General features: G+C 35.4%; 1 protein-coding gene and 1 pseudogene across 4 annotated transcripts; one reads left to right on the forward strand and one right to left on the reverse strand.

Moving 5' to 3' along the window:
* Positions 1-8,518: 8,518 nt before the first annotated feature.
* LOC135615188 (pumilio homolog 24-like) lies at positions 8,519-12,555 on the forward strand. 4 transcript variants are annotated; one of them, XR_010487897.1, is made up of 4 exons: positions 8,519-8,847; positions 11,185-11,420; positions 11,527-12,213; positions 12,298-12,555. XR_010487897.1 is itself a non-coding variant. In XM_065113358.1 (4 exons), the coding sequence occupies exons 2-4, from the start codon at positions 11,233-11,235 to the stop codon at positions 12,354-12,356; spliced, it is 291 nt and encodes a 96-aa protein (XP_064969430.1). In that variant the 5' UTR covers positions 8,521-8,847; positions 11,185-11,232; the 3' UTR covers positions 12,357-12,555. The 4 variants fall into 4 exon arrangements, 1 of the variants encoding a protein (XP_064969430.1); XR_010487898.1 differs by having other exon boundaries at positions 11,530-12,213; XR_010487899.1 differs by having other exon boundaries at positions 8,520-8,847; positions 11,185-11,680; positions 12,170-12,213.
* A 6,990-nt stretch (positions 12,556-19,545) lies between these two features.
* Positions 19,546-27,085, reverse strand: part of LOC135615189 (pumilio homolog 24-like) — a 68,305-nt pseudogene continuing 60,765 nt past the window's right edge.

The following is a 27,085-nucleotide window of genomic DNA, read 5'->3' on the forward strand; positions in this document are numbered from 1 at the left end:
ACCAGGATGCTGAATTCTTGGTCGACGGTGGCACCCTAGGTGGCTACCGCCCAGACTGGGGCGGTGGCACCGCTGACAGTTATTACTACAAGCGGTGGTACCGCCCCTATCAAGCGGTGGTACCGCCAGAGCTCAGTCTCTATGCTTTGTCAAGCGGTGGTACCGCCAAAGCTCAGTCTCTATGCTTTGTCAAGCGGTAGTACCGCTTAGACTGAGTGGTAGTATCGTCCAGTATCATATGTCAGACGATAGTACTGCCCAGTAATGGCGGTGGTACCACTAGTATCCCGGAAATCTAGGATAAGACACTTTTTGGCTCCATTTTTAAAAACCATTGGGGCCTATAAATATCCCACTCTTTTCAGCATGAAAAGGCATTGAGGTGTGATTATAATCTTGAGTTATTGGAGTGTACAAGTGTTGTAAACAAGTGCTAGAGCTCTCCTCCTCCCTTTCTAAGTTTTGAGATAATTCAAGAGAAGTGTGAGACTTGTAAGGGTTGTCTCCTAAACCCATGAAAAGGAGAAAGCATTGTAAAAGGTGGTTGGTCTTCACCTATTGAAGGAAGGCCTTTAGTGGACGCTGGAGATCTCATCGGAGGAGGAATTCGATAGTGGATGTAGGTCACATTGACCGAACAACTCTAAATCTGGTTTGCATTTCATTTTGAGCAATTTTCTTTAACTGCAAATCATTTCATAGTAAACTGCTTCTCCTCATCTTGCTTTCACTACACTTAAGCTCTCTTACATTTTAAAGTTACTATCTTTCCGAATCGATTTCCTTCGAACATATGAAATATTTTCTAAAATCGTAAAAGTTTTCCTCTGCACTAATTCACCCCCCCTCTTAGTGCCGCTCTTGATCTTAACAATTGGTATCAGAGCAAGGTTCACTCTCGTTTGGTTTAAAACCCAAGAGAGATGGCATTTGTCGATAACCAAGAGGGTCATTCAATGACACGTCCGCCCATGTTCAATGGGACGGATTACACATATTGGAAGACTAGAATGAAGATCTTCCTAATTTCAATGGATTTTGAGCTATGGAACGTTGTCAAAAAGGGTTTTCAAAAGTCTTCTCTTCCAATGAACGATTGGAATAAGTTAGAGAAGAAGACTTTCACTCTAAATGCCAAGGCTTTGAATGTCTTGTTTTGCGCATTAGATAAAAATAAGTTTAATCGAGTATCGATTTGTGAAATGGCTTTTGATATTTGGCATACACTTGAAGTGACTCATGAAGGCACTAGCAAAGTGAAGGAGTCAAAAATTAATCTCTTAGTGCACACTTATGAGTTGTTTCGGATGAAACCGAGTCAGACCATTAGAGACATGTACACCCAATTTACGGATGTCGTCAATGGTCTAAAAGGACTTGGTAAAAGTTTCTCGGATTTTGAACTTGTTAATAAAACTTTAAGATCCCTTCCAAAGAGTTAGGACCCTAAAGTAACGGTCATTCAAGAGACCAAAGATCTAAATAATTTTTCCCTTGAAGAACTAATTAGGTCACTAATGACCTATGAAATGACTTGTAAAGCTCATGAAGAGTTTGAAGACACTCTTCCAAAGAACATGAAGGATATGGTACTAAGAACCCAAGAAGACCACTTAAAAGAAAACTCAAGTGATGAGGACCTTGATGAAGATTTGACACTTTTAACAAGAAATTTTAAAAAATTCATAAAAAAAATAAATTTAAAAATGACACTAAAAATAAATTTAAACCCAAGAAAGATCAAGTAATATGCTACGAATGTAAGAAGCCCGGACATTACAAGAGTGAATGTCCCCTAACCAAAAAGAGGCAACTAAAAAAGAAGGCTCTCAAAGCAACATGGGATGACTCAAGTGCATCCGAAGAAGATGAGCCTACCATCACCGAGCAAGTTGCTCACTATGCACTAATGACCATTGGAGATGAGATAACAAGTTCATTTGATGCAAATTTATCCTTTGACGAACTATTAAATGCTTTTCATGATCTATTTGATGAATACAAATTAATTAGTAAAAAATATAAATTGTTAAAAAGGAGCATGCTTCTATTGTTAGTGATTTCGATAGATTAATGATTGAGCATAATAGTAGTTTAACTCCTTATACGAAATGTGATGAACTAGAAATACTTAAAAAGGAAAACTTGCTACTCAAAGAAACCTTAGAAAATTTTGAAGTTGGTAGCAAGTCTTTAAACATGATCTTTGCCAATAAGGGTCACGTTCATAGGAGAAGTGAAATCAGATTTGTGAGTAGCTCTCACCAAAATCTAACCACTTTTGTTAAAGGTCTGACCTTACATGTTTCACCTCACACCAAATGCAACTTTTATTGCAAACTCGGACATATTGCCTATAAATGTCCACTTAAAAGATGTAGTCCATATAGATTGATTTGAGTTCCTAAAAGAACATCAAATGACTCAATGCAACATGATAAGATATGTAGATCGATTTTTGAGGCACCCAAGGTCAAATGGGAACCTAAAAATCATCCTTTTTTTTGTAGAAAAATGTACCATCACAAGTTAGGAGCAAGAGATGGTATCTTGATAATGGATGCTCAAGGCATATGACGAGAGATCCATCTCAATTCTCTAAGCTCACTAGCCTAGATGAAGGATATATCACCTTCGGAGACAACAACATAGGTAAAATCATTGGCAAAGGAACTATAGGTAACAAATCCAACCTTTTTATTGAAGATGTATTGTTGGTTGATGGCTTAAAGCATAATCTCTTAAGCATTAGTCAATTGTGTGATAATGGATATATTGTTAAATTTGAATCTAATGCTTGCATTATTGAAAAATCATACAAAAACACATCTATGATTGCACTAAAACATAATAACATTTGCACTATTGACATTAATGATCTTTGCAATGAAATGTTTTTTTCGGTCTTGAATGACGATGCTTGGCTTTGGCATAGGAGATTAGGTCATGCTAACATAAAATTAATCTCTCAAATTTTATCTAAAAAACTTGTGAGAGGAATTCTTCACATTAAGTTTGTTAAAGACAATGTGTGTGATGCATGTCAACTAGGAAAACAAATAAAAGGTAGTTTCAAACCAAAGAATCAAATAAATACCTCTAGACCATTGCAATTGATCTATATGGACTTGTTTGGACCAATTGCTACATCAAGCCTAGGAGGTAGCAAGTATGCCTTTGTTATTATTGATGATTATAGTAGATATACTTGGACTTACTTCTTAGCACACAAAAATGATTGCTTTAGGTATTTCTCTAAGTTTTGTAAACTTATTTAAAATGAAAAGTGCTTATGATTTCATCAATTCGAAGTGATCATGGTGGTGAATTTCAAAACCATGATTTTCAAGAATTTTGTAAATCTAATGGATATAACCACAACTTCTCTACTTCAAGAAATACTCAACAAAATGGAGTAGTAGAAAGAAAGAAGAGAAACTTACAAGAAATGTCAAGAACCATATTGAATAAACATAGCCTACCCAAGTACTTTTTGGTCGAAGCCATAAACACGGCATGCTATATCATGAATAGAGTTCTAGTATAACCCTTACTCACCAAAATTCCTTACGAGTTGTGGAACAACAAAAAATCCAATGTTTCATATTTTAAAGTTTTTGGGTGTAAGTATTTTATCTTGAATGAAAAAGATGCCTTAAAAAAATTTGATGCTAAATCTGATGAAGGAATTTTTCTTGGCTATTCTTCTATTTCTAAAACATTTCGTATCTTTAATAAAAGAACTTTAATTATAGAAGAATCTATTCATGTAGTTTTTAATGAAATTTCCGAAGTTAAAAAAAATAATTTTGATGATGATGTTAATTTTGATGCTTTGAATTTAAATAAAACCCCTTCTTCATCTAGCAACTTAGATGCATCTACTTCTAAAACATCCTTTCCCAAGGATTGGAAGTATGTGAATGCTCATTCTAAGGAGCTAATCATAGGAGACACATCTAAAGGGGTTCAAACTTGTTCCTCTCTTAAGAATTTTTGTGCAAACGCCGCTTTTCTCTCCCAAATTGAACCTAAATGCATTGATGAGACCTTGAAAGATGATTCATGGGTCATCGCAATACAAAATGAGTTAAATCAATTTGAGAGAAATGAGGTGTGGAAGCTTGTTCCTAGGCCAAATGACCATTTAGTTATTGGTACTAAATGGGTCTTTAGAAACAAGCAAGATGAATATGGTATCGTGGTTAGAAACAAGGTTAGATTAATAGCCAAAGGTTTCAACCAAGAAGAATGTATCGATTACGAAGAAACCTTCGCTCCTATGGCTCGTTTAGAAGCCATAAGGATGCTTCTTGCCTATGTTAGTAGCAATAATTTTAAATTATTTCAAATGGATGTTAAAAGTACTTTTCTTAATGGCTTTATCTCCGAAGAAGTTTATGTTGAATAATCTCCCGGATTTGAGAATGATAATTTTTTTAATCATGTGTTTGAATTGATTAAAGCTCTCTATGGATTGAAACAAGCCCTAAGGACTTGGTATGAAAGACTTAGCTCATTTCTAATTCATAATAATTTCTCTAAAGGCAAGGTCGATACTACATTATTTATTAAAAATTTTAAAAATAATTTTTTTATTGTTCAAATTTATGTTGATGACATTATTTTTTGTTCTATAAATGAATCCTTATGTGAATCATTCACGAAAAGTATGAGTCTAGAATTTGAAATGAGTCTAATGGGGGAACTAACCTTCTTTTTAGGCTTACAAATTAAACAACTTAGCAATGATATTTTTCTTAATCAAACAAAATATACTTTAGACTTGCTAAAAAGATTTAACATGGATAGTTCAAAGGCTATCAACACTCCTATGAGTATCTCCACTAAGTTAGATATTGACGAAAGTGGAGAAAGCTTTGATCAAAAAGTTTATAGGGGTATGATAGGTAGTTTGCTTTACCTCACCATAACTAGACTAGACATCATGTTTAGTATAGGACTTTGTGCTAGATTTCAATCTAACCCTAAGCAATCTCATTTAAAAGATGTTAAAAGGATATTTAGATACCTAAAAGGAACTCCTAAACTAGGATTATGGTATCCTAAATCTAAGAACTTTGAATTGCTTGGTTATGCTGATGCGGATTTTGCTGGATATAGTTTAGATAGAAAAAGCACATTCGAAATTTGTTAATTTTTAGGATACACACTTGTTTCTTGGTCTTCCAAGAAATAAAATGCGGTTGTATTATCTACAACCGAAGCTGAGTACATAGTTGTAGGTGCATGCTGTGCTCAAGTTATATGGATGAAAAACACTTTAAATGATTATGGAATTGACCTAAAAAACATACCTATAAAGTATGACAATACTAGTGCAATATGCTTGGCCAAAAATCCTATTCAACACTCTAGAACTAAACACATTGGCATTAGGCATCACTTTATACGAGATCTTATTAATAATCATAATGTAATATTAGAGTTTATTGATACAAAACATCAATTAGCCGATATCTTTACAAAACCATTAAATGAAGAATAATTTGACTTCATTAAAAGGGAATTAGGGATGTTAAACTGTCTGAATTCATGAATTTATTAAATTTTTATTTTCAGACTTTTTTTATCACTCACTTGAATCATGATCTAGTATGCGCAATGAGCCATATGCATTTTTCCATATGAGTTGTTACGATGCTTGCATACAAATTTTATAAGGTAAATCATAAAATCACAGTATACATTTTTTTTGAAGTTCTATACAAATGTTTGAGTATGGTATGCATTTTATATGATGAATCATGAACGTACAATCTTCAATACGAATATTCTCCTCCTATGATGCAAATTTTACATGATGAAGTAAATAAGGTTGTATGCTTCATAATAATAAAAATCTTGCAAAATTGGAATTACTTGTGATAGTGCCACACACCAGTGTGAGTAGGTGCTTACTGCTTGTAGGCGGTGGCACCGCCCAGCTGGCGGTAGCACCGCCGGTTATCTCGGGTGGCAGGTAGTAGCACCACCTAGCTAGCGGTGCCACTACCCACAACCTCTGCCCTATAAAAAGCAACTTAGGGCCGGCGGTAGAACCGACCCCAAGGCCTCCTAAACTCCTTCCTCACACCTCTAAACATCTCTCCACCCCTCATTCTTCTTGATCCTCCTCTAGAAACTCAAGGAAACCCTCATCTCCTTCAAATTCAAGGATCAATCTCAACCTTTCAAGAAGATTCCTGCAAAGGTAATTCTCAAACCTCTTCTCTCAATTTATTAATAGATCTTGCCTCTTATGTGTAGCTCTCTCATCATTTATGTGTTTAGTCTCATGGCTTCTAGAAGATCCTATAGGGACAAAGTGAAGAGGAGATTAGATGAAAATTATGACTCTCTACTTTTCGATTCTAATCAACATGCCCTAAAATTTCCATCAATAGAGTTTAGACATGTTCATAAGTGTAAATATGTTGATTTAGACGAATTAATTGATTTGCAACATATTCAATGGTTTGCTAATCTAGACAATCTCTCAATTCTTCAAATGAGTGAACTTATTTATCCTAGATTTGTTAGGCTATTTTACAACAATTTACATGTAGATGAAGAAAAAAGGGTATCTACCTATCTATTAGGATATCATATACCCATTACAGATAGATTAATTTGCAACATCATAGAAATTCTGGTTAAAAAAAAAAAGGTATTATTTTAGAAGACAATAGGATGATGAAACATTTGGGACTACTCACGTTAACGCCTTAGAAATAATTTTTGACAATCCTAACTTAACGATTCTTCCAAAAAGTTGTGAATATTTACTATCCTTAAAGCACCAATTCATAGGCTTTGGAATGTGTTTTTCATCAGCAACATGATATAGTTTTTTGTTCTATTGTTTTGTAGGTACTTGAAGTACTTGACAAAGAAGTACTTGAAGAATGGGGAGGCTCCCATGACAGATAATGAGAACAGTGAAGTTGGTAGCAAGAGTGTGCAGTTAGATACCGGAGGTAGAAGGATTCATTTCGCAGGAGATATGAATTGATGGTTGAGAGTGAGCTTGCTGAGGTAACACAATATTCTGCTTCAGACATGCAATGTTCCATCACAACAACTGATGCAAGTTCTTTTTGCAAGTTCTTTTTGCATTAGTAAAGTTCTTTTTGAATCTACTCCAGTCACTTAAATTGGATTGATAGGTGTTTAAATTGATTTTGATACTCGATCTATATCAGATTTTGATCTTAGTAATTTTTTATTTTATTAAACTATGTTATAGTAATTTTATTAAATGATGGCAATAGGCTATGAAAATTGAAAAAAAAAAAGACTCTTTACTTTATTGATTCTAATTTTTTGCAGATACTACATATGGTAACCATTTCTGACAAGGACGAGATTAAATTGAGTAAAAATATTTTTTTATAAAATAAAAAATAATAATAATCCCAAGTGAGGTTTACAAATAAGTGAGTGTTTGATAATCATCTTTTTGTTAATGCCTAGATTATAAATAGAAAAAGAATGACTAATTAGTTGCATAGAGTGATAGTAAGGATGATTTGTTTATAACTTTTCTAACATCACCAACAAAACATAAATAAACAATTTTAGTTTTATATTTTTTCTAAAAAATAGATTGATCGTAAATATTTATATTTACATAATTAAATTGAGTTTGAATAATATTATAAGGAGCTTACTATTTAAGGCTTCCTTATAACCATTCATAATTATTTAAAAATTAATAAAAATAATTTATTATTCATAGTTTCTCTAATTTTATTTTTACTTTCGTATTTTTTCCTTTTCTTTTCTTCCCCACAGTCTTCGCCTATGTGCTTACGATCGCAAAAGCACCTACTGCCTTGCTCTCATTACATGTTATCATCGATCGTCGACCTTAGACTACCCACGTGTCCTCGATCTTTCGTTGACGCCATCAATGTCAACTCTATTAGCTACGGAAGAGGAGGAAGCCGTTGTTGTTGATCGTTGGCACTAGCTTACTCGCTTATTATCGATTTTCTGCTGATGCTATCATCGACTTTATTGACTATGGAAGAGGAAGAAGTTGTTATCGTCGATCATCAATATTAGCTTGCCCATCAATCTTCCATTGACAACATCGTTAGCTCTGCTGACTGTGAAAGGGGGGGAAGTCACTATCGTCTATTGTTGCCCTGAGCTTGACTGTTTATTGTCAATATGTTATCGACATCGTCATTGTTGCCCTTTACTATATAAGGAGAAAGCTTAAGTCATCAATTGTGAGGCCTAACTTATCCATCCATTGTCAATGTTTTGTTGACACTTTTGTTACCAACTCTACTATTCGAGAAAGAGCAGAAAGATAAGGACATTTAAATATATTTATAAATAAATAGTTTAGATATATTAAAATAAAATTTAGATAGTAAAATAGGGATCATAAATAGTAATAAAATATTATAATCATTTCCTTGGATATGTGTTTTTGGGCCGGTTTGCTGAATCGACGGGTTGGCCCGACCCATTTGTGGATCCCTAAATTGGTCATTCAAAACCCCATCCAAAAACCCTTAGGTCGTCCTTCCATAAGTTAACCCGCGTCGGAAGAGCTCTCTCCTTCGATCGCTTATGGCGGCCGTTGGGGAGGTCAGCGGATCCAAGAAGAGGAAGCGCTTGCCCTTAGCGGCAAAGGGAGGGGGGAAGCCCAAGTTTACGTAGCTTAAGAACGCTGCTGCCAAGCCGACGAAGCTCAAAACGCATGGCTTCAAGAAGCAGTCCAAGGCATTCGAGTTAAAACCGGGAAAGCCTACCAAGGCCGGCGATGAGGCCGTTGTACAGGCGAAGAAGGAGCCTAAGACCCCAAGGGAGAGGCGCTTAGCTGCCAAGGTTTGCTCCACTGACTTCATCTACTTGCCTAATTTTGTTTAGGGCTTTTAGGTTTTTTTGTAGTACGGTTAGAAGTTTGCTGAATGATTTATTTTTTTCTCGGTCTTTGTGCTTTATAAGATTGAATCGGACTGAGTAATCTTTGTATTTAATTGATTATTTATTTGATGTACAGACTCTATTTTCTTGAATTTTTTGTAAGAGTACTGATGGACAAGATCTCCTATTCCTTAATTCGATTGGCCTGACTGAATATTCTTGGAATTCAATTGCTTTTGACATAGACCCTTCATTTGCTTGGTTCCTTTGTTGTAAGAGAAGGCTGGTAGACGAGAGAACATGTATACTTGCATATTTCAATTTCTATATGCCGCTATCTATATTTCTTTAAGATTGAGTGTAATCCCTGAAGGTTAATTGTCATGGAGATGCTTCTAATCCTTATGGGCAACATGCATTATTGCTCTACCATTTAAAATGCTAACTTTAGTTTAATTTAAATTTAAACTGTGATGTCTGAGAATGTTCCCAGATTTTTGATATCGTTTGGTTTGTCCAGGAAATGGCAGAAACAAGGAAGAAAAGAGGAAACCAAATTATAACCTTGAGAAAGTAAACTTGATTTTAACTGTACAAACATCTTCTCTTCCTCTATTACTCTCCAGCTTCTATTGAATTTCCTAATTATTACATGATTTGTTCCAACAATGTCTTATTTGAATGGTTCTTGGAATCACTTTTTGGTTGTTGTTGTTATTTTTTCTTGTGTTTTAGGTGTAAATAACCTAATCAAAACCAATAGTTTGATTCACTTATTTTGTTTGTGTCCTAGTTTCAGCAAGATTTAGTAGCCTTAATTGTTTGGTTAAATTTTGTTTACTATGTCTCGTGGCATGTGCGATGTCAGTAAGGTGATGGTTCAGGGACATGATACTGTGCCAGGGTTTTTGTCGACATATTAAATCTTTTGTGTGATAGATAAGCACTTGTTCTATACTAAGACACACATTGATGTTTGATCTACGTGTCACAGTTGATTTAGGCTTATGATGTGTAACACTTAGGTTGCACATGTGAATTATCATTGATGGCCGTCTGTTTGCATATGTGAAAGAAAATTATCATGTAAAATTTCTCACATGTGAACATGGAATGTATGGAAGTTTTCATATTCTAGAAGATATTTTCTACGGTTTTTCAGTGGGAGTATATGAAATTGTGTAAGCAGTATTGCTTTAAAAAAAATCATATGACCCGCATGATATCTATATTATAATTCTAGATTCACATCCCATCCGACAGTGAATTTGTTTGTATTTTTTTACAGAGATGTTTTGTTTTAATTTTAGTCGACATTTCTTTCTTTTAATAATATGAATTTATGTATCCCCCTGGACTATTATTTAAAATTATGCTTGGGTTGACAAGATTATAATCACTTGATATAACCCATATCATCTTCAAGCTTTCATAAGACGATATTGAAACATTATGATCTTTTTCTAAAGTGACATTCTTAATTACTTGTCTATTCTCTCTTTGATTGTTCGTCAACTATTTGAAAGAAGCATGTCTATTATAGTTAACAATACTCCCGCATGAACTGGAAACCATTTAAAATTTTTATAGCTACAGAGCAATGGCGGATCCTTGTAAGCTTTTTTATCCCAAAGCTTACGAGAACCTCTAAAATGTATTTTCAGCAAGTTCTTTCTTTGGCTGGTTTATGTGTCATTGGAGTTTTAACATGTCAATGGCCTTTTGTTCTGGATTTCTGTTTCTAGTCTCCAAATATTAGGAAGTACTTTGACTTTCACAATTTATGTTTATAGAACTATGATGGAAAAAAGCAATTAGTTTGTTGTGTTATTACTACCAAAGCTATAATTGATCAACGTTGTGATTCTTTAGGTTTTTTCTTAATTGTATTACATTATATCTGAAGGAACAATTATGACAATAATAATAAATTGATATTGGAATTGAAGTCTACAGTTTTTACCCATGAGTTCACAGCTTCGAGACAAGGTATCTGTCTCTTGTCTAGATATTGGTCTTGCGCAGGAAAGAAGAATAAATGTCCCCAAAGATATCTTGATTCTTGACATGGATGTATCCTATTTTGTATATGTTGTAAATTCTATTGTTCATTAGTGTTTCACATGGACATGCCTTGGTCTATTTTCTAGCGTCAATGCCCTATTAGGCTCTTGAAAAAAAAAATAATAAAGTGGCTTAAAAAGATCAGTTTGTTCTTTATCATTTAATCTATTACTGAAAAGGACATGATGTCTTGCAACTATATTTTCTTGTCTCATTCTGTTTCCTCGGATGCAGCTAGCTGTTGGTGGAAGTGACGGTATCTTGCAATCTTTTGCTGATAGAATGGATGCCTTGCATAAAGCAATAGCTTCTCTGGCAGCCCTGCCCAAGACAAATAAGTCACAAGAGGAGCATGTTTTGGAGAACTTCCACTCCAGTAGGCTCATCAGGAAGCTCGTCCTTGGTTTCGTAGCCACTCTATGGAAAATGGCTTTGGATGGGAAGTGCGACGTCTGGGCTCAAGGCCACAGGTAAAAAGATGCTACTAGAGGAGGAATAAATAGAGTAATTACTCAAAAAAAAAGGTGTTTGTGTACAAATATCAGTGTTCACATTGGATTATTTGGATGTCTATAGCAGTTGCAAGGTGCTTCTCGCATTCCTAGAATCATCGGTTTCAGAAGTTAAAGACTTGGCGAAGCCTGAGCTTCAGCCTTTGATGGATTGTTGTGTTCTTAAAACTCCTGAGAATAAGGAGGATGAAGGGTGTGAATGCTGATGACAAAAAAGGGTTTATCTATTAACCTTTCAACTGTTTTTGTTGTTAATATTTCCTGATTCTTGTTGAACATAATTTTTCAGTTCATTCTACTCATTCTATCTGCCCTCTTGTTGCCATGTAATTTTGATGATTATTCCCATTAACTCCTCGGTAGTGAAAATATTTTCTTGACATTCATTGGAGAAACTTCTTTATGTATATAATGATTAGTCTTTCTTTTAATATTGATCTGCAGAATGCAGTCATGTATTTGTTTTTTTTTTAATTTTTATAAAGAATAAATTTTATCCAAATGATCTTATGTCAATAAGTGAAAGAAGAAAAAGATATGATGTAACCTTACATTTTTTGTTTGCCTTGGATGATAAAACTTTCTGCAAACTTAATCCTGTCTAAGTTAATTTTAGTTTGTGAAGTGGCCATTTTGTCTATGTCATTTCCCATGATTAATACATGTTCTTATCATTCCTGATTTCTGTTGGCTCTGTTTACAAGCAGGGGCCTGGAGGCCAACAACCTTCTGCGCCTGCTGCCCAACCTGAGTAGGAGATTCTTCCTATGTACTTTTTATGAAAGCTTTTGTGGACTTTTCTGTTCATAAACTAATAGTGGTATTACTTGTTCAGGGTTCCCAAGAAAGCTAAAAAGTAGAAGGATGACGATGGTTTCTATTGTAAATCATTAGTTGCAGAATGGAAGCATCAGCAAATGGATTATTTCTTTACATTTTCAAGCTGTGAGACAATGCTAGAAGAAGAGAGAAAATAGAAGCTATGTTTCACTTATTCTAAGTTCCTTTCCGTGTTTAGCCAGTTGGATATGCTACTTTTCACTAATGGTATTACCATATTTTGAGTGCTTAGAAACATTGTGCATTCCCTTTTCGATTGATTGTCGTGATTAGTTAAACTCACAGCATATTTCATGTTGAGCGATCAGTATTCAATTTTGTTGTTAGGGTTATTATGCATGCTTTTAATGCAATACATGTATGGTGGGAATAATCAACTGTTATCAGATGTGTTCATACCGTTTTATGATATATTATTCCTCTCAGCCAATTCTTGATGCAAGGAAGCAATTTGAATTCTGATGGAATATTGATGACAGTTGTCTCTGGATGAGAATCCTAAATAGTGGTTCCCTCAAACCTTTTACTGTCAGTAAGCATTGCAAAGGCCATAACCTCGAAATAGGTTGTAGCTGGAAGATATGGTGCTCATCAGACCTTTTCTTCCTCATTTGTGCCTCTGCCTTTCCTCCGCTGCTGGTGGCGGTGGTGGGTGGTGGCTGCTGATGTCTCCTCCATCTCCGAGAACTTCAACCGCTGGCCTCGTTCTTGCCATCATCAACCTCCAGTTCAAGTGTGATTTGTGAGTCTCAAATTATTTAGGTTATCTCCTGTTTGTTGTTTTCTTGCTTCCTACAGTTTCTCTTTTAAAATCTTTTGGAAATAGGAGATGAAAAAAATTGAAAAACCTCTACTGCTTTAGCAGCTTAAAGATTGTTTTCTCACCGGTAGTGCTAGAAGCTGTATATTTGGATTATGACGTTTTATTGGTGTCTTGGGTAATTCAACCAGGAATGACAACTTTGATACGGTTTCAGGATAAATATCATCAAATAAAAGATATGTAGATTAAGGTTTCATGAAGCCTGCGCGCTTGTCATCATTGTTCACGAAAGAAGAATGCCCAGACAATAATGTTCCATCACCAACAACAGCATATGCAACCTTTCGGTCATCAGATCTGTTACTATCTCATTTTATTTTGTTTCTCCATAATTTTTATTTTCGATGATTTCATGGAAAAAAACCTCCCTTTTTTTTCGGTTTTTACAAAGGAGAAGCATTCCTTCAATTTCTCATTTGGTGCTCATTAAACCCTTTATACATACAATGTCCTTGACTTGATTTTTCATTAACTCATCCACATCTTATGGATCCGTTCATAGGGTTCTTGAATGATCTTTTTGCCACCTTAATAACAGCCACTACAAGTGTGTTTGTGAACATAGTAAATGATTCAAATAGACTCTTAAATGATTTTTACTATTTATATGTCAGATGAGAAAAGAAATACATATTATTTCTATACTTTTCTGAAATAAGAGAAAAAAAAATGATCTTGATTATTATTGAAGGTGATGATCATAATGGTAGTAGAAAAGGGTCATGGTGATGTTGAGCAGTGATGTATTTTTTATTTGCTTATCTCATTCTTCAAATTTTGTATTTTTCACATCTTTCGTAAGGGGAGATGCTGTGGTGACTGATTGGGAAAATATAGTTTTTTTTTTTTTTGGATGAATCACTGTTATGATCCCTCTCCTTTTTTTCTTTTTTTTTCTCTTGAGTGATGATGCTATAAATAAGCACTGATTGTCTTAGGACATTGAATTAATTGGTTTAATTTGTTTTGGAAAAAAGATGGTCGATGAAAATGATGGTGATCATCATGTCCAACAAATAGTTCTAATTTTATGTAAGATTATTAGATAAACCTATCCATGTGATGCCGTAAGATTATTAGAAAATAATTTCTATTTGTGAAATAAACATTTGCAACCTATAATGTCGTGTATGTTGCATATAAGAAGCTTATATTTTAATCGATGTTCAAATAATATACAATTATATATTAGTGTTGTATAAAGTAGGTACAAGTAATTCATTTATCATGGATTAATACTAAGAAATCTCATTGTATTTACTTTTTTAAAATCTAAAATATATTATATTTATCTATCAAAATATTTAAAGTTTAATATATCATTCCGTAAATTTTTAAGTGTGAATCATAGGGAAATGAAAATTTAACTTTGAGAATTCCTCGTATAGCGTTTTAATTTTAAAAAGATTTCATACACAGTGTTATTTTTTTCATAAATGATCATTTTGCCATGAGTTCTCATTACAACCATCTTTCCTTTACCTTGCACTGCCCTGATCGTGTTTACTCATGGCACGAGAGCCATCGTCGCCCTCGTAGTCCCTATCGACCTCCATCAATCTTCTCCTTATGTGCACTAAGGTGATGACTTGTGAGAATTTGTTTCTTGAATTGGTCTCGGATAAAATCTCTCAAGCTGCTAAGATCAATTTTGGAAAAGATGCAACAGATTTGGAGTCCTTACTTCCTAAAGGTATTTTACGTTTGTTGGAAGGGATTTGTGACAGTGAAGTGGCACCATGTGTCAGAAAGATATGTTCAAACCTTGGAAAGAAGGAAAGAATTAAGATGTCAGTCGCAAGTTCTCTTCAGAATATAATTACAGCATCAGAGTCTGTATGATTAGGCAGTAGCAAGCCCATAGAGAAGTGGACAGCCCCTCCTGGGACCTAGCAATTGCGTTCTGAACTGTCATTGTTCTCACCCAAGGCCATAGAATGGGAATTTCTCCATCACCATTGGCATCTTCTTGACAAGATTAGCCTAGAAGATCAAGGTAAAAATTCTGAAGAAGGGGACCAGAGCTCTTTTATGTGGGCCGGAGATTGTGTTCACCTTTTGCACACCATTTCTAATGTGTCTTTGGAATTGCCTCCTGAGCCTACTACAGAGTTGGCTTGCAACTTACTAGATCGTCTTAAAGAACTTCAGTATGAACTTAAACGAGGTAAACATCAATTGTTTTACAATGTGTTCTATCATCAAAATTATGTCAGTGATTTAAGAATTTGTTTTATTAAATCTTTAACCATAAAATTATTTTTTCAAAAAGTAAGTATTCTCTTTCTTTTGACATGAGGATCTTATATCTTCCGTTGACTTGAACTATGATTGTTTATACAAGTCAAGAATTTGTTTGCTAAATCTTTAACCACAGAACTATTTGTTCAAAAAGTAAGTATTCTCTTTCTTTTGACATAACGAGCTTATTTCTTTTGTTGAATTGAACTATGATTGTTTATATCAGGAAGACATTGAGATATTTTATCTGGATATTTTCTAGCATGAATTGCGATCACCACAATCAAGTTGTTTAAGTTAGCCACAAAAGAATTGAAGACAAGTGGTGCAGAATAATATTCCTCACTGTTGATAGCTAAAATTGCTAAAAAGAAGTGCTAAGAGTCTTTTTAATCAAAATATTTGGATTGGTTGAAGCATAATATTATTTTACATCAGTTTTTCTCAAACTGATAGTTCTTTTTGAATGTAAGACATGATGCCAAATCAATCATACTAGTCACTAGCAATAATACTTTGATTACTCATATCGAAATTGGGCTAAAACTAATATTGACTTATAAGGGTCTGATGGGTGTACTACTATTAACTTAAAAGAATTGAAAAACCTCTACTGCTTTAGCAGCTTAAAGATTGTTTTCTCACTAGTAGTGCTAGAAGCTGTATATTTGGATTATGACGTTTTATTGGTGTCTTGGGTAATTCAACCAAGAATGACAACTTTGATACGGTTTCAGGATAAATATCATCAAATAAAAGATATGTAGATTAAGGTTTCATGAAGCCTAGGTGCTTATCATCATTGTTCACTAAAGAAGAATGCCCAGACAATAATGTTTCATCATCAACAACAGCATATGCAACCTTTGGGTATTATTTATGAGTGTCTGTCATCAGATCTGTTGCTATCTCATTTTATTTTATTGCCCTGTAATTTTTGTTTTTGATGATTTCATGGAAAAAAAACCTTCCTTTTTTTTTACAAAGAAGAAGCATTCCTTCTTAAATTTTTCATTTGGTGCCCGTTCGTTAAACTGATCCGTCCATAAGTTTCTTGAATGATCTTTTTGCCACCTTAACAAAAACCATTATAAGTGTGTTTGTAAACATGGTAAATGATTCAAGTAGACTCATAAATGACTTTTACTATTTATATGTCAGATGAGAAAAGAATTTTATATTATTTCTATACATTTCTGAAATAAGAGGAAAAAAATGAACTTGATTATTATTAAAGGTGATGATCATAATGGTAGTAGATAAGGGTCATGGTGATGATGAGCAGTGATGTATTTTTTATTTGCTTACCTCATTTTTCGAATTTTGTATTTTCCATATCTTTCGTAAGGGAAAATTCTGTGGTGACTGATTGGGAAAATATGGTTATGCAATCATATTTATCTTTTTTTTTTGGATGAATCATTGGTATGATCCCTCTCCTTTTTTTTTTTTTTCTTTCTTCTGAGTGATGATGCTATAAGCACTGATTGTCTTAGGACATTCATTGAATTAATTAGGTTAATTTGTTTTGGGAAAAAGAAAAGGAGCTGTGGTCGTTGATGGAAATGATGGTGATCATCGTGTCCAACAAATAGTTCTAATTTTATGTAAGATTATTAGATAAACCTATCGATGTGATGCCTTAAGATTATTAGAAAACAATTTCTATTTATGAAATAAACATTTGCATCCTATAATGTTGTGTATTTTGCATATAAGAAACTTGTATATTAATTGATGTTCAAATAATATGCAATTATGTATTAGTGTTGTCTAAAGTAGGTACAAGTAATTCATTTATCATGGATTAATACTAAGAAATTTCATTTATTTACTTTTTTAAAATCTAAAATATATTATATTTATCTATCAAAATAAATAGACAAAATGGCTCCTTCCATAAACTAAAATTAACTTAGACAGGATTAAGTTTGCAGAAAGTTTTATCGTCCAAGGCAAACAAAAAAATGTAAGGTTACATCATATATTTTTCTTCTTTCACTTATTGACATAAGATCATTTGGATAAAAATTGATTCTTTATAAAAATTTTGAAAAAATTATAAAAAAACAAATACATGACTGCATTCTACAGATCAATATTAAAAGAAAGACTACTCATTATATACATAAAGAAGTTTCTCCAATGAATGTCAAGAAAATATTTTCACTGCCGAGGAGTTAATGGGAATAATTATCAAAATTACATGGCAACAAGAGGACAGATAGAATGAACTCAAAAACTATGTTCAACAAGAATCAGGAAATATTAACAACAAAAACAGTTGAAAGGGCAGAACAAATAACAAAGAAGACAAAAGAGCTGTATGTCATATTCTAAAGGAAAACAAGATAATAAATTTTTTGGACCTGAGCTAAACGTTCCTCCTTCCTGGCAATCTTCCTTTCTCTGCTAGCCTTGCTCTTGGCTCGTTTAGCTTCAAACTGGTCGGATAAGGTCTTCTCTCTTGCCTTCTCAGCTTTGGATTTATGAATGCTTTCCATCAGCACCCTCTTGTTCTTGAAAACATTACCTTTCACTTTCATGTATATGTCATGGTACATATGCTTGTCAATCTTCTTCGACTCACGGTACTTCCGAAGTAACCGCATGAGAACTCACATCCTGCGCAACCAAAGTACCTTAGTCGGAAGCCTTAGCTTCTCTTGTGCCCCTGTGCTTCCCTGTAATATGAAAATCATTGGTCAATAGGAAAGGTTACGAACAAAATGTATTCGAATAAGAATTATACCATATCCAGAATGTCGCCCTTTTCTCTTGGCCTTCAGTGCTCTCCTTGCACGGGATCGTGAGTGAATTTTGGTTGGCTTCCTGATAATAAAACCATCCTTAACAAGCTTTCAAATATTTTGGCCTGCATCACAGAACCATCATGTTTCATAGTAAGTGAACATGAACAGCAGTTGACAACATCAATGAAGTTTGTGTTTCAACCGATATATAAAAATTCATCCGCATAAGACTGTGAGAATATAAAGCCTCAAGTTCATTTCTCTTTTCCCGGTAGAATGATGTTTGGGCAGAGGGAAGGCAGCAACATCAAACAGAGGCATAGCAAGAACAAAAATGTCTACAGTAAAACTATCATAGTCTTCCATGTTAAATCTTCCATAATTCCTTCTCTTAGTCGCTGAATCTCCACCACAGATTGGTCCTTTGTCCTGCCAGAATTCCTTTTTCACAGCCTTAGTCTACTCATGACATTCACACACTTCACTCATGTTGCTTTAACTATTACAGTATTAATCAGCTAACAGATTACAATAATACGAATCACAAGGAGGGCAGTCTTCAAGAGCCGGTTCTATTAAACTATTACAGTTGCTTTAACTATCTTATCTTTGTATTTCTCATGTTCTTTAGTATTACGTAATCCACAGACTAACCAATCAAATCCTAAAATTTCATAGACAACGAATGAACATGTTACTATCCTACACAAAGCAATATCCAATAACCAGCATATGCTAAATGCACTGCACATCAAGTTTACAGTTGTCTCCTTGCGTCTATCCTGTTAACTCAAAAGGATATCTGGAAACTTCAAGGGTGCATATTGCATCTGGTATATAACACATCATAAAAACCAAGCACAAGTTCTTCAAAAATTAAAAATTTGTATATGAAATTTCTGACCTTTAACCAATAAAATTTATTGGATGATATTAATTTTTGATACATAAATATAATTAAATATAATATATACTATCATACAAATAATATTTTAGGTACAAAAAAAAATTATAGGATAAAATTTCATACTATGAGCTTTAATTATTTGATTGGTTATTATACAAACATATCAAAATACATGAGCTTATAGGACGAAATAGAAATTGCTATCTTTCTTCAATAGGCTGATATGTTTCTGATTTATGCAATGCTAAAGGTATGGCATCACATCGACAAGTTGATCTGATAAAAAATAATACATAAAAATAAAATCATTTGTTAGGTGTATTGATCAACATCATTACCATCATCTTTATCAATCAATACTGATCATTATCACCACTACCATTGTCATTATTACCTCAACTGTTACGATCGTTATGAATATAAATAATAATATCATGTGATTTATAAAATAACACTAGCTAGCATATATAATCATATTAGAGATTTTTTTCCTTCTCTTAGTTCGGGAAAGCACAGAAATAATCCAAAATTTTTTTCTCATCTGGCATAAATCCTAGTAAAATCAAAATACAGAAATGGATCATGACCTCAAAGTTTTCCAAGATTGTGTGTTGCTTAAGCTGGTATACATGTTGATGAAAGGTTAATAGACGAACCCTTTTTTTGTCATCGGCATTCACACCCTTCATCCTGCAGGAAGGCTTCAACCTCCTTTTTCAACCAACTTATTCTCAAGAGTTTTAAGAACACAATGATCCATCAAAGGCTGAAGCTCAGGCTTTGCCAAGTCTTTAACTTCTGAAACCGATGATTCTAGGAATGCGAGAAGCACCTTGCAACTGCTATAGACATCCAAATAATCCAATGTGAACACTGATATTTGTACACAAACACCATTTTTTTGAGTAATTACTCTATTTATTCCTCCTCTAGTAGCATCTTTTTACCTGTGTCCTTGAGCCCAGACGTCGCACTTCCCAGCCAAAGCCATTTTCCACAGAGTGGTTGCGAAACCAGGGCAATCAAGGCCGAGCTTCCTGATGAGCCTACTGGAGTGGAAGTTCTCCAAAACATGCTCCTCTTATGACTCATTTCTCTTGGGTAGGGCTACCAGAGAAGCTATTGCTTTATGCAAAGCTTCCATTTTATCAGCAAAAGATTGCAAGATACTATCACTTCCACCAACAGCTAGCTGCATCCGAGGAAACAGAATGAGACAACAAAATATAGTTACAAGACATCATATCCTTTTCAGTAATAGATTAAATGATAAAGAACAAACTGATCTTTTTTAGCCACTTTATTATTATTTTTTTTTCAAGAGCCTAATAGGGCACTGACGCTAGAAAATAGACCAAGGCATGTCCATGTGAAACACTAATGAACAACAAAATTTACAACATATACAAAATATGATACATCCATGTCAAGAATCAAGATATCTTTGGGGACATTTATTCTTCTTTCCTGCGGAACAATATCTAGACAAGAGACAGATACCTTGTCTTGAAGCCGTGAACTCATGGGTAAAAACTGTAGACTTCAATTCCAATATCAATTTATTATTATTGTCATAATTGTTCCTTCATATATAATGTAATACAATTAAGAAAAAACCTAAAGAATCACAACGTTGATCAATTATAGCTTTGGTAGTAATAACACAACAAACTAATTGCTTTTTTCCATCATAGTTCTATAAACATAAATTGTGAAAGTCAAAGTACTTCCTAATATTTGGAGACTAGAAACAGAAATCCAGAACAAAAGGCCATTGACATGTTAAAACTCCAATGACACATAAACCAGCCAAAGAAAGAACTTGCTGAAAATACATTTTAGAGGTTCTCGTAAGCTTTGGGATAAAAAAGCTTACAAGGATCCGCCATTGCTCTGTAGCTATATAAATTTTAAATGGTTTCCAGTTTATGTGGGAGTACTATTAACTATAATAGACATGCTTCTTTCAAATAGTTAACGAACAATCAAAGAAAGAATAGACAAGAAGTAATTAAGAATGTCACTTCAGGAAAAGATCACAATGTTTCAATATCGTCTTATGAAAGCTTGAAGGTGATATGGGTTATATCAAGTGATCATAATCTTGTCAACCCAAGCATAATTTTAAATAATAGTCCAGGGGGATACATAAATTCATATTATTAAAAGAAAGAAATATCGATTAAAATTAAAAATAAACATCTGTGTAAAAAAATACAAACAAATTCACTATCAGATGGGATGTGAATCTAGAATTATAATATAGATATCAAGCAGGTCATATGATTTTTTTAAAGCAATACTGCTTACACAATTTCATATACTCCCACTGAAAAACTGTAGAAAATATCTTCTAGAATATGAAAACTTCCATACATTCCATGTTCACATGTGAGAAATTTTACATGATAATTTTCTTTCACATATGCAAACAGACGGCCATCAATGATAATTCAGCATTTCAGAGGGAAGGAGTATATACACATTTATATTTTTTATACTTATATTTATCTATATAGGTATGTGTGGAACTTTCCAATGACAAATACATAGTTTCAAACTATTGCACTATATAATAGTCTCCAATTTTTGGTACATTAGACCACCACCTTTCAATAGCAATTTGGTTAATTATGTTTTTAACCAAATCAAATAGAAGATCGGCTAATGAGGGGATACATCAGGAGTTCTACAGAAATGAGAAACTAATAAAATTAATGCAGCAACTCAGAAGAAAGTGATAGAAAAAGAACACCTCATAAACTACTTCTTTGCCGAAGTTTGAACGGAGTAGCTCACCAACGTTATCAGTACAAGTTTCAAATAGTCCCTGCAGTAGAATGACCAGAAACAATGAAATCTTTTAAAACCATCAAGTGCATATTGGTTACTTTTAGTTTTTCTGAAAATAGTAGTAAAAAATCAAGTAACAGCATTTACACTCTCGTTAAAGAAAGCTTAAAGTTTAATGAGTAGCCTCTCAGCCAGCAGAAGGAAATCGTGCTTGTGTGTGTGTGTGTGAGAGAGAGAGAGAGAGAGGGAGGAAATACACTAGTAAAAGTCAATTAAAGGCACAATAGTAAAGAACTGAACAAGGAGTTCTGGAATGTCAATTAAAGGCACAATAGTAAAAGTCCCTAAAAGTTTTTGAATGGTCCCTCCACTATTTAATATTTGTAACAGAAGGTTGTGGAGTATTCTTGACATTTGATAAGGCAAGCTATCACTGTAAAACTAAAAAGGTCACAAGCTTCTAGATCAAATATGTACCAAATGACTGTAGACCATACTGGAAACCGCTGCTAACAAGAAAAGACATGACACATATGGAAAGAAGCTCACTGAGACCCCTAGACTGAGGTCACATTGGACCTTTCCAGCCTGGGTGCAATCTGAAAGACACTCAACCCACATGAAATTTAGGCTAACTTAGTTTGGCCTGCTCAACTTGCAATTGTACTTTATTTCATATGCTATTAGCAAAGAGAGCAGTTGCATGCAACCAAAAAAACCAAAGACTTCATAGTCAAGGAAAAATCAGAAAAGAATTTTCAAAAAAATCACAAAAGAGATTGGTTCCAGAAAATGGCATTCAGCGACACTGTTCGGAGTTTTGTCAAGATTAGTCATTTAAACAAACAAAAACGACAGTCCAACCATCAAGGGATGTTGGATATGATCCTATGTGACAAGAGAATCATTGCTCTGAACATTCCAATGGAATTGTTATCCAAAATATTCCAAATCTACCACAAACTTAGCTATAGACAAATCAAAGTTGCCGAACAGTGCCTCTCAATAAGTCATGTACCATTTAAACTAACCAATAACTCAAACTGAAAGAAGAAAAGATTTCTTATAATGCAATTAAGTATTGGAACTAAAAGTTGGTAGACAGCTTTCTCAGAATGATCAAGCAAACGATTTGAAAAGTTAGAAATAATGTTTATGTAAACCATTGGCACATATTATGATAACCGAAGAATTGTAGAATACATATTTAAAGCCAAAAAAATTGTAAGTCTGATCAAAATAATGTTAACAAGGGAAATGAGAATTATGACGGACAAAAGCAATGCTAGAGAGCAACATCATATTGTCAAAAGCAATGCTAGACAGTTCATACAGATGCTTATGTATTTTGAGGGTTGAGAAAAGGGTGCTTACAAGACTCCCAAGTTGATCAAGTGAAAGCTTTCTGACATGACCCTTTATGCCTTTAATAACCTTTTTTCTTTCCTGTGAAATTGAATCAAGTTATAACATTCCAAACAAAAGAAATACTCAAGTTTAGAGCATAAAGAAACTAAGCTGATTCCTGTGGTATTTTATATGCTGTGTAATCTAGAAGACCAAATCATAGATTTCCATGCCCGATCAAGAATGACAGCATATTGATAAAAGCCACTTCAATTAGTGATTAGAAGGCAAGTAGTATGTATGACTACGATAAATAAATGCAACAGATGCGACAAGTTATCATGAGAAATACCTGAGATCAATTAGGCCATGCACCATAAATCACATTGTATATAGTAAATAAGCACCTCAACTAACTGGCTGAAGGGAAGACAAAATTGAACACACAAACATTATTACACACCTTTGCGCTTGCATGCTTGACACAGAGGATATAGATCTTTTGACCATCTCTTGTGCGAATCATCCGAACAAGAAGTGGTTTTTTCACATTTTTGTTTTTAATTTTCCTCTTTTTCTGCATCTCTCGAGCTGAGAAATGAGGACTCTCCTCTGCAGAAGCTAACTCTCGCACAAGAAGAGGTAATAATTGTTGAATCACATCTGCAGTAGAGGACTTCAAATGGAAAAAATAGACACAAACTGTAAGTTTTAAAAAGCTTAAAGCTATACAACATATAGATGCAGTGGGTAAACATGACAAAGATCACCTTATCAGCAATTGTGAAAAACTCCATGAGGGCCTTGTGTATAATGGGATGATCAACAATCCCTTTTTCCAAAAGTGGCTGAATCACAGACATCATGTGTTGCAACACAGATGATTTTTGTAGTCCAAGTTTAGAAATTATATCCACCAGCCTGATATGAGATGGGGCACATCAGAAGAAAATAACATAAAAGGTCGATGGTAACAAAAAACGTTGTTGTGTTATAACACCATGTCAACTCACATAAATAACATAATCGCTATATTATATAAAAGCATAAAAAATATTGCCTTAGTGTCATGGCCTTAGCTGAAATTGCCTAAGACGTGAGGCTCCCTTGCGGCAAAGACACGAACTTAGCTTGCATTGCCTAAGTCGTGCTTCGCCCTTACGATTTGCATCCATTAAGATCAGCCCACTTGCAACCTCTCATAGGTCCCGAAGGACATGTAAAAAGAGAAAGTTGATTAGTTCGAAGAACGAGCGACGGACAAGTCCCGACGTCTCGCGAAAAGGGGAAGCTTTACAAGCAATTCAGCGAGCACCTTGCGTGCACAAGAGAAAAGAGGGAGAGGAGGAAAATAAAGACTTTAGAAGGTTGAACGAACAGCTACAAGTCTACAAACAGCTACTCACTGGGTGCTGGGCACGACAACAAGTTCCCGTCAAGGTAACGTGCGAACGTGCGAAAGAGTGTTCAACGCCCGACACTATACCGAAGCCCCATCCAGCCCTGTGCCACCCAGGTGGTTCTAGGGTGCTGAGATGGCTGACGTTTCTCGTGCAGCTGTGTGCTATAGAAATCAGCTTGTGGCACATGAAAACAGAGCTATTTTGGGGTTGTTTTGCTCGGTTCGTTGAGCGGTCGCACTATAGCACTGCAACTTGTTCGAACTTACATTTTTACAAGCAAAAGGACTTAAAACCAAGCCAAAACATGCTGCCAAGCAGCTATACATGTAGACGAGAGCGACGAATGGTTCGTTGAACGGAGTTGTTGCGGGTGCGCGACGACCGTTCGTGACATTCTCCCCCACTCAAACTGTCGACGCCCTCGTCGATGCTTTTTGATAGTTGTTGATGATTGCTTCTTCATGTCGTAGGGCGTCTTCAAGCTCCCAACTGGCTTTAGTTCGGGGAAGCTTTCGGCCCTTCACCAAGTACTCTGTCTGCTCAGCTCCAGTGGGTAGCTTTATCTTGCTGTCCGCCGGAATGGTTTTAACCCGCTTCTTGTAAGGGGCTGTGGTGGGGGGTAGCCAAGTTGGAATACTTTGGGAAGCATCTTGCAGATCCGAGTGGTAGGCTTTCAAGTTACTGGCATGAAGAACATTATGAATTTTGAACCACGCCAGTAGCTACAACTTGTAGGAGACATTGCCCACCCTGCTGTTAATTGGGAAGGGCCCTTTATACTTGCACACCAATCCTTTATATACTTTGTTCCTAAAGAATTGGAGTGATGCTGGTTGGTGACCAACACAAAATCATCGATCTTGAATTCTTGCGATCGCCTTCCCAAGTCTGTCCACTTCTTCATTCTTTTTGCCGCCTTCTCCAAGTAAGCCCGCGCAATATCTACATTTTAGTACCACTCCCTTGCAAAGTGATAGGCTGACGGACTACTCCCAGTATACCCAATTACCATGGTGTGAGGATTTGACGGTTGTTGCCCTGTAATAATCTCAAAGGGGCTCTTGTTGGACGCAGAGCTCCGTTGTAAATTGTAGGAGAATTGGGCAATGTCCAATAACTTCACCCAATCTCGTTGGTTGGCACTCATGTAGTGCCGAAGATATTGCTCTAGGAGCGAGTTTATCCTTTCAGTCTAGCCATCCATCTGGGGGTGGAGGCTTGTGGAGAAGTATAACTTTGACCCCAACAATTTGAATAGCTCGGTCCAGAATCGTCCTAGGAACCGAGCGTCTCGATCACTGATGATATTATGTGGGACTCCCCAATACTTCACCACATCCTTCATCATTAGCTTGGCCGCCTCCTCTACTAAACAGTGTAGGGGAGCAGCAATGAAAGTTGTATACTCAGAAAATCGATCGACCACCACGAGTATTGATCCGAGTCTCCCTACTACGGGCAAGCTTGATATGAAGTCCAAGGAAATGCTCTCCCACAGCCTTTCTGGTACGGACAACAGCTCCAAAAGTCCCACTGGCTTCCGTTGCTCCACCTTGTCTTGTTGGCAAGTGAGACGTTTGAACATATTCCTCTACATCAGTCCCTATCTTCGGCCAATAGAAGACCCTCTCCACGAGAGCCAAGGTTCTATGAATGCTTGGATGTCCAGCCCAAAGGGAATCGTGACACTTTCTTAAGAGTTCACATCTTAGATTGTCCACTTGAGGAACATAGACCCTATTCCCTTTGGTGTAAACGAGTCCCTCTTGGACCCGAAACCGTCGTGCCTTGCCTTCTTTAGTGAGCCGTATCAAGGCTTCTGCCTGGGGATCATTGTACAATCCATCCCTGATATTGGAAAGGAAATTAGAATGCAACTGACTTGCTTGGCCTCTGCCCTCCAATTGTATGGCATTCATATGCTCTACTTTCCGACTCAATGCATCAGCCACGACATTCGCCTTTTTGGGCTTATACTCCATTGCCATATCAAACTCAGCCGGGAAGTCCTGCCATCGTGCCTGCTTCTGGGAGAGTTTCTTCTGAGTTTGGAAATAGCTTAGAGCGTTGTTGTCTATCCTCAACACGAATCGCGATCCGAGGAGGTAGTGTCGCCAAACTCGTAGACAGTAGATCACCGCTGTCATCTCCTTCTCATGCACTGGATACCGTCGCTCGGTCTCGTTGAGCTTGCGGCTCTCGTAGGCCACCGGATAAACCTCCTGCATGAGTACTCCCCCAATAGTGATGTCTGAAGCATTTGTATGGACTTCAAAGGGATCCCCATAGTTTGACAATTTGAGCATCGGTTCTTCCAAAACGGTAGCCTTCATATCTTGGAATGCAATTTCACATTTATCTGGCACCTTCTTTAGAGTTCACCATTCCGCAACTGCTTTCACCTTCGATTTGTCCATCCGAATGGAGCCATCACCGATTTGATGCCCTAAGAATAAGATCTCAGTTTGGGCAAAGTAGCATTTCTCCCTCTTCACAAATAAAGTATTCTCCCTGAG

The sequence above is a fragment of the Musa acuminata genome, chromosome BXJ2-6, assembly GCF_036884655.1.
Source record: "Musa acuminata AAA Group cultivar baxijiao chromosome BXJ2-6, Cavendish_Baxijiao_AAA, whole genome shotgun sequence".
Classification (NCBI taxonomy): Eukaryota; Viridiplantae; Streptophyta; class Magnoliopsida; order Zingiberales; family Musaceae; genus Musa; species Musa acuminata.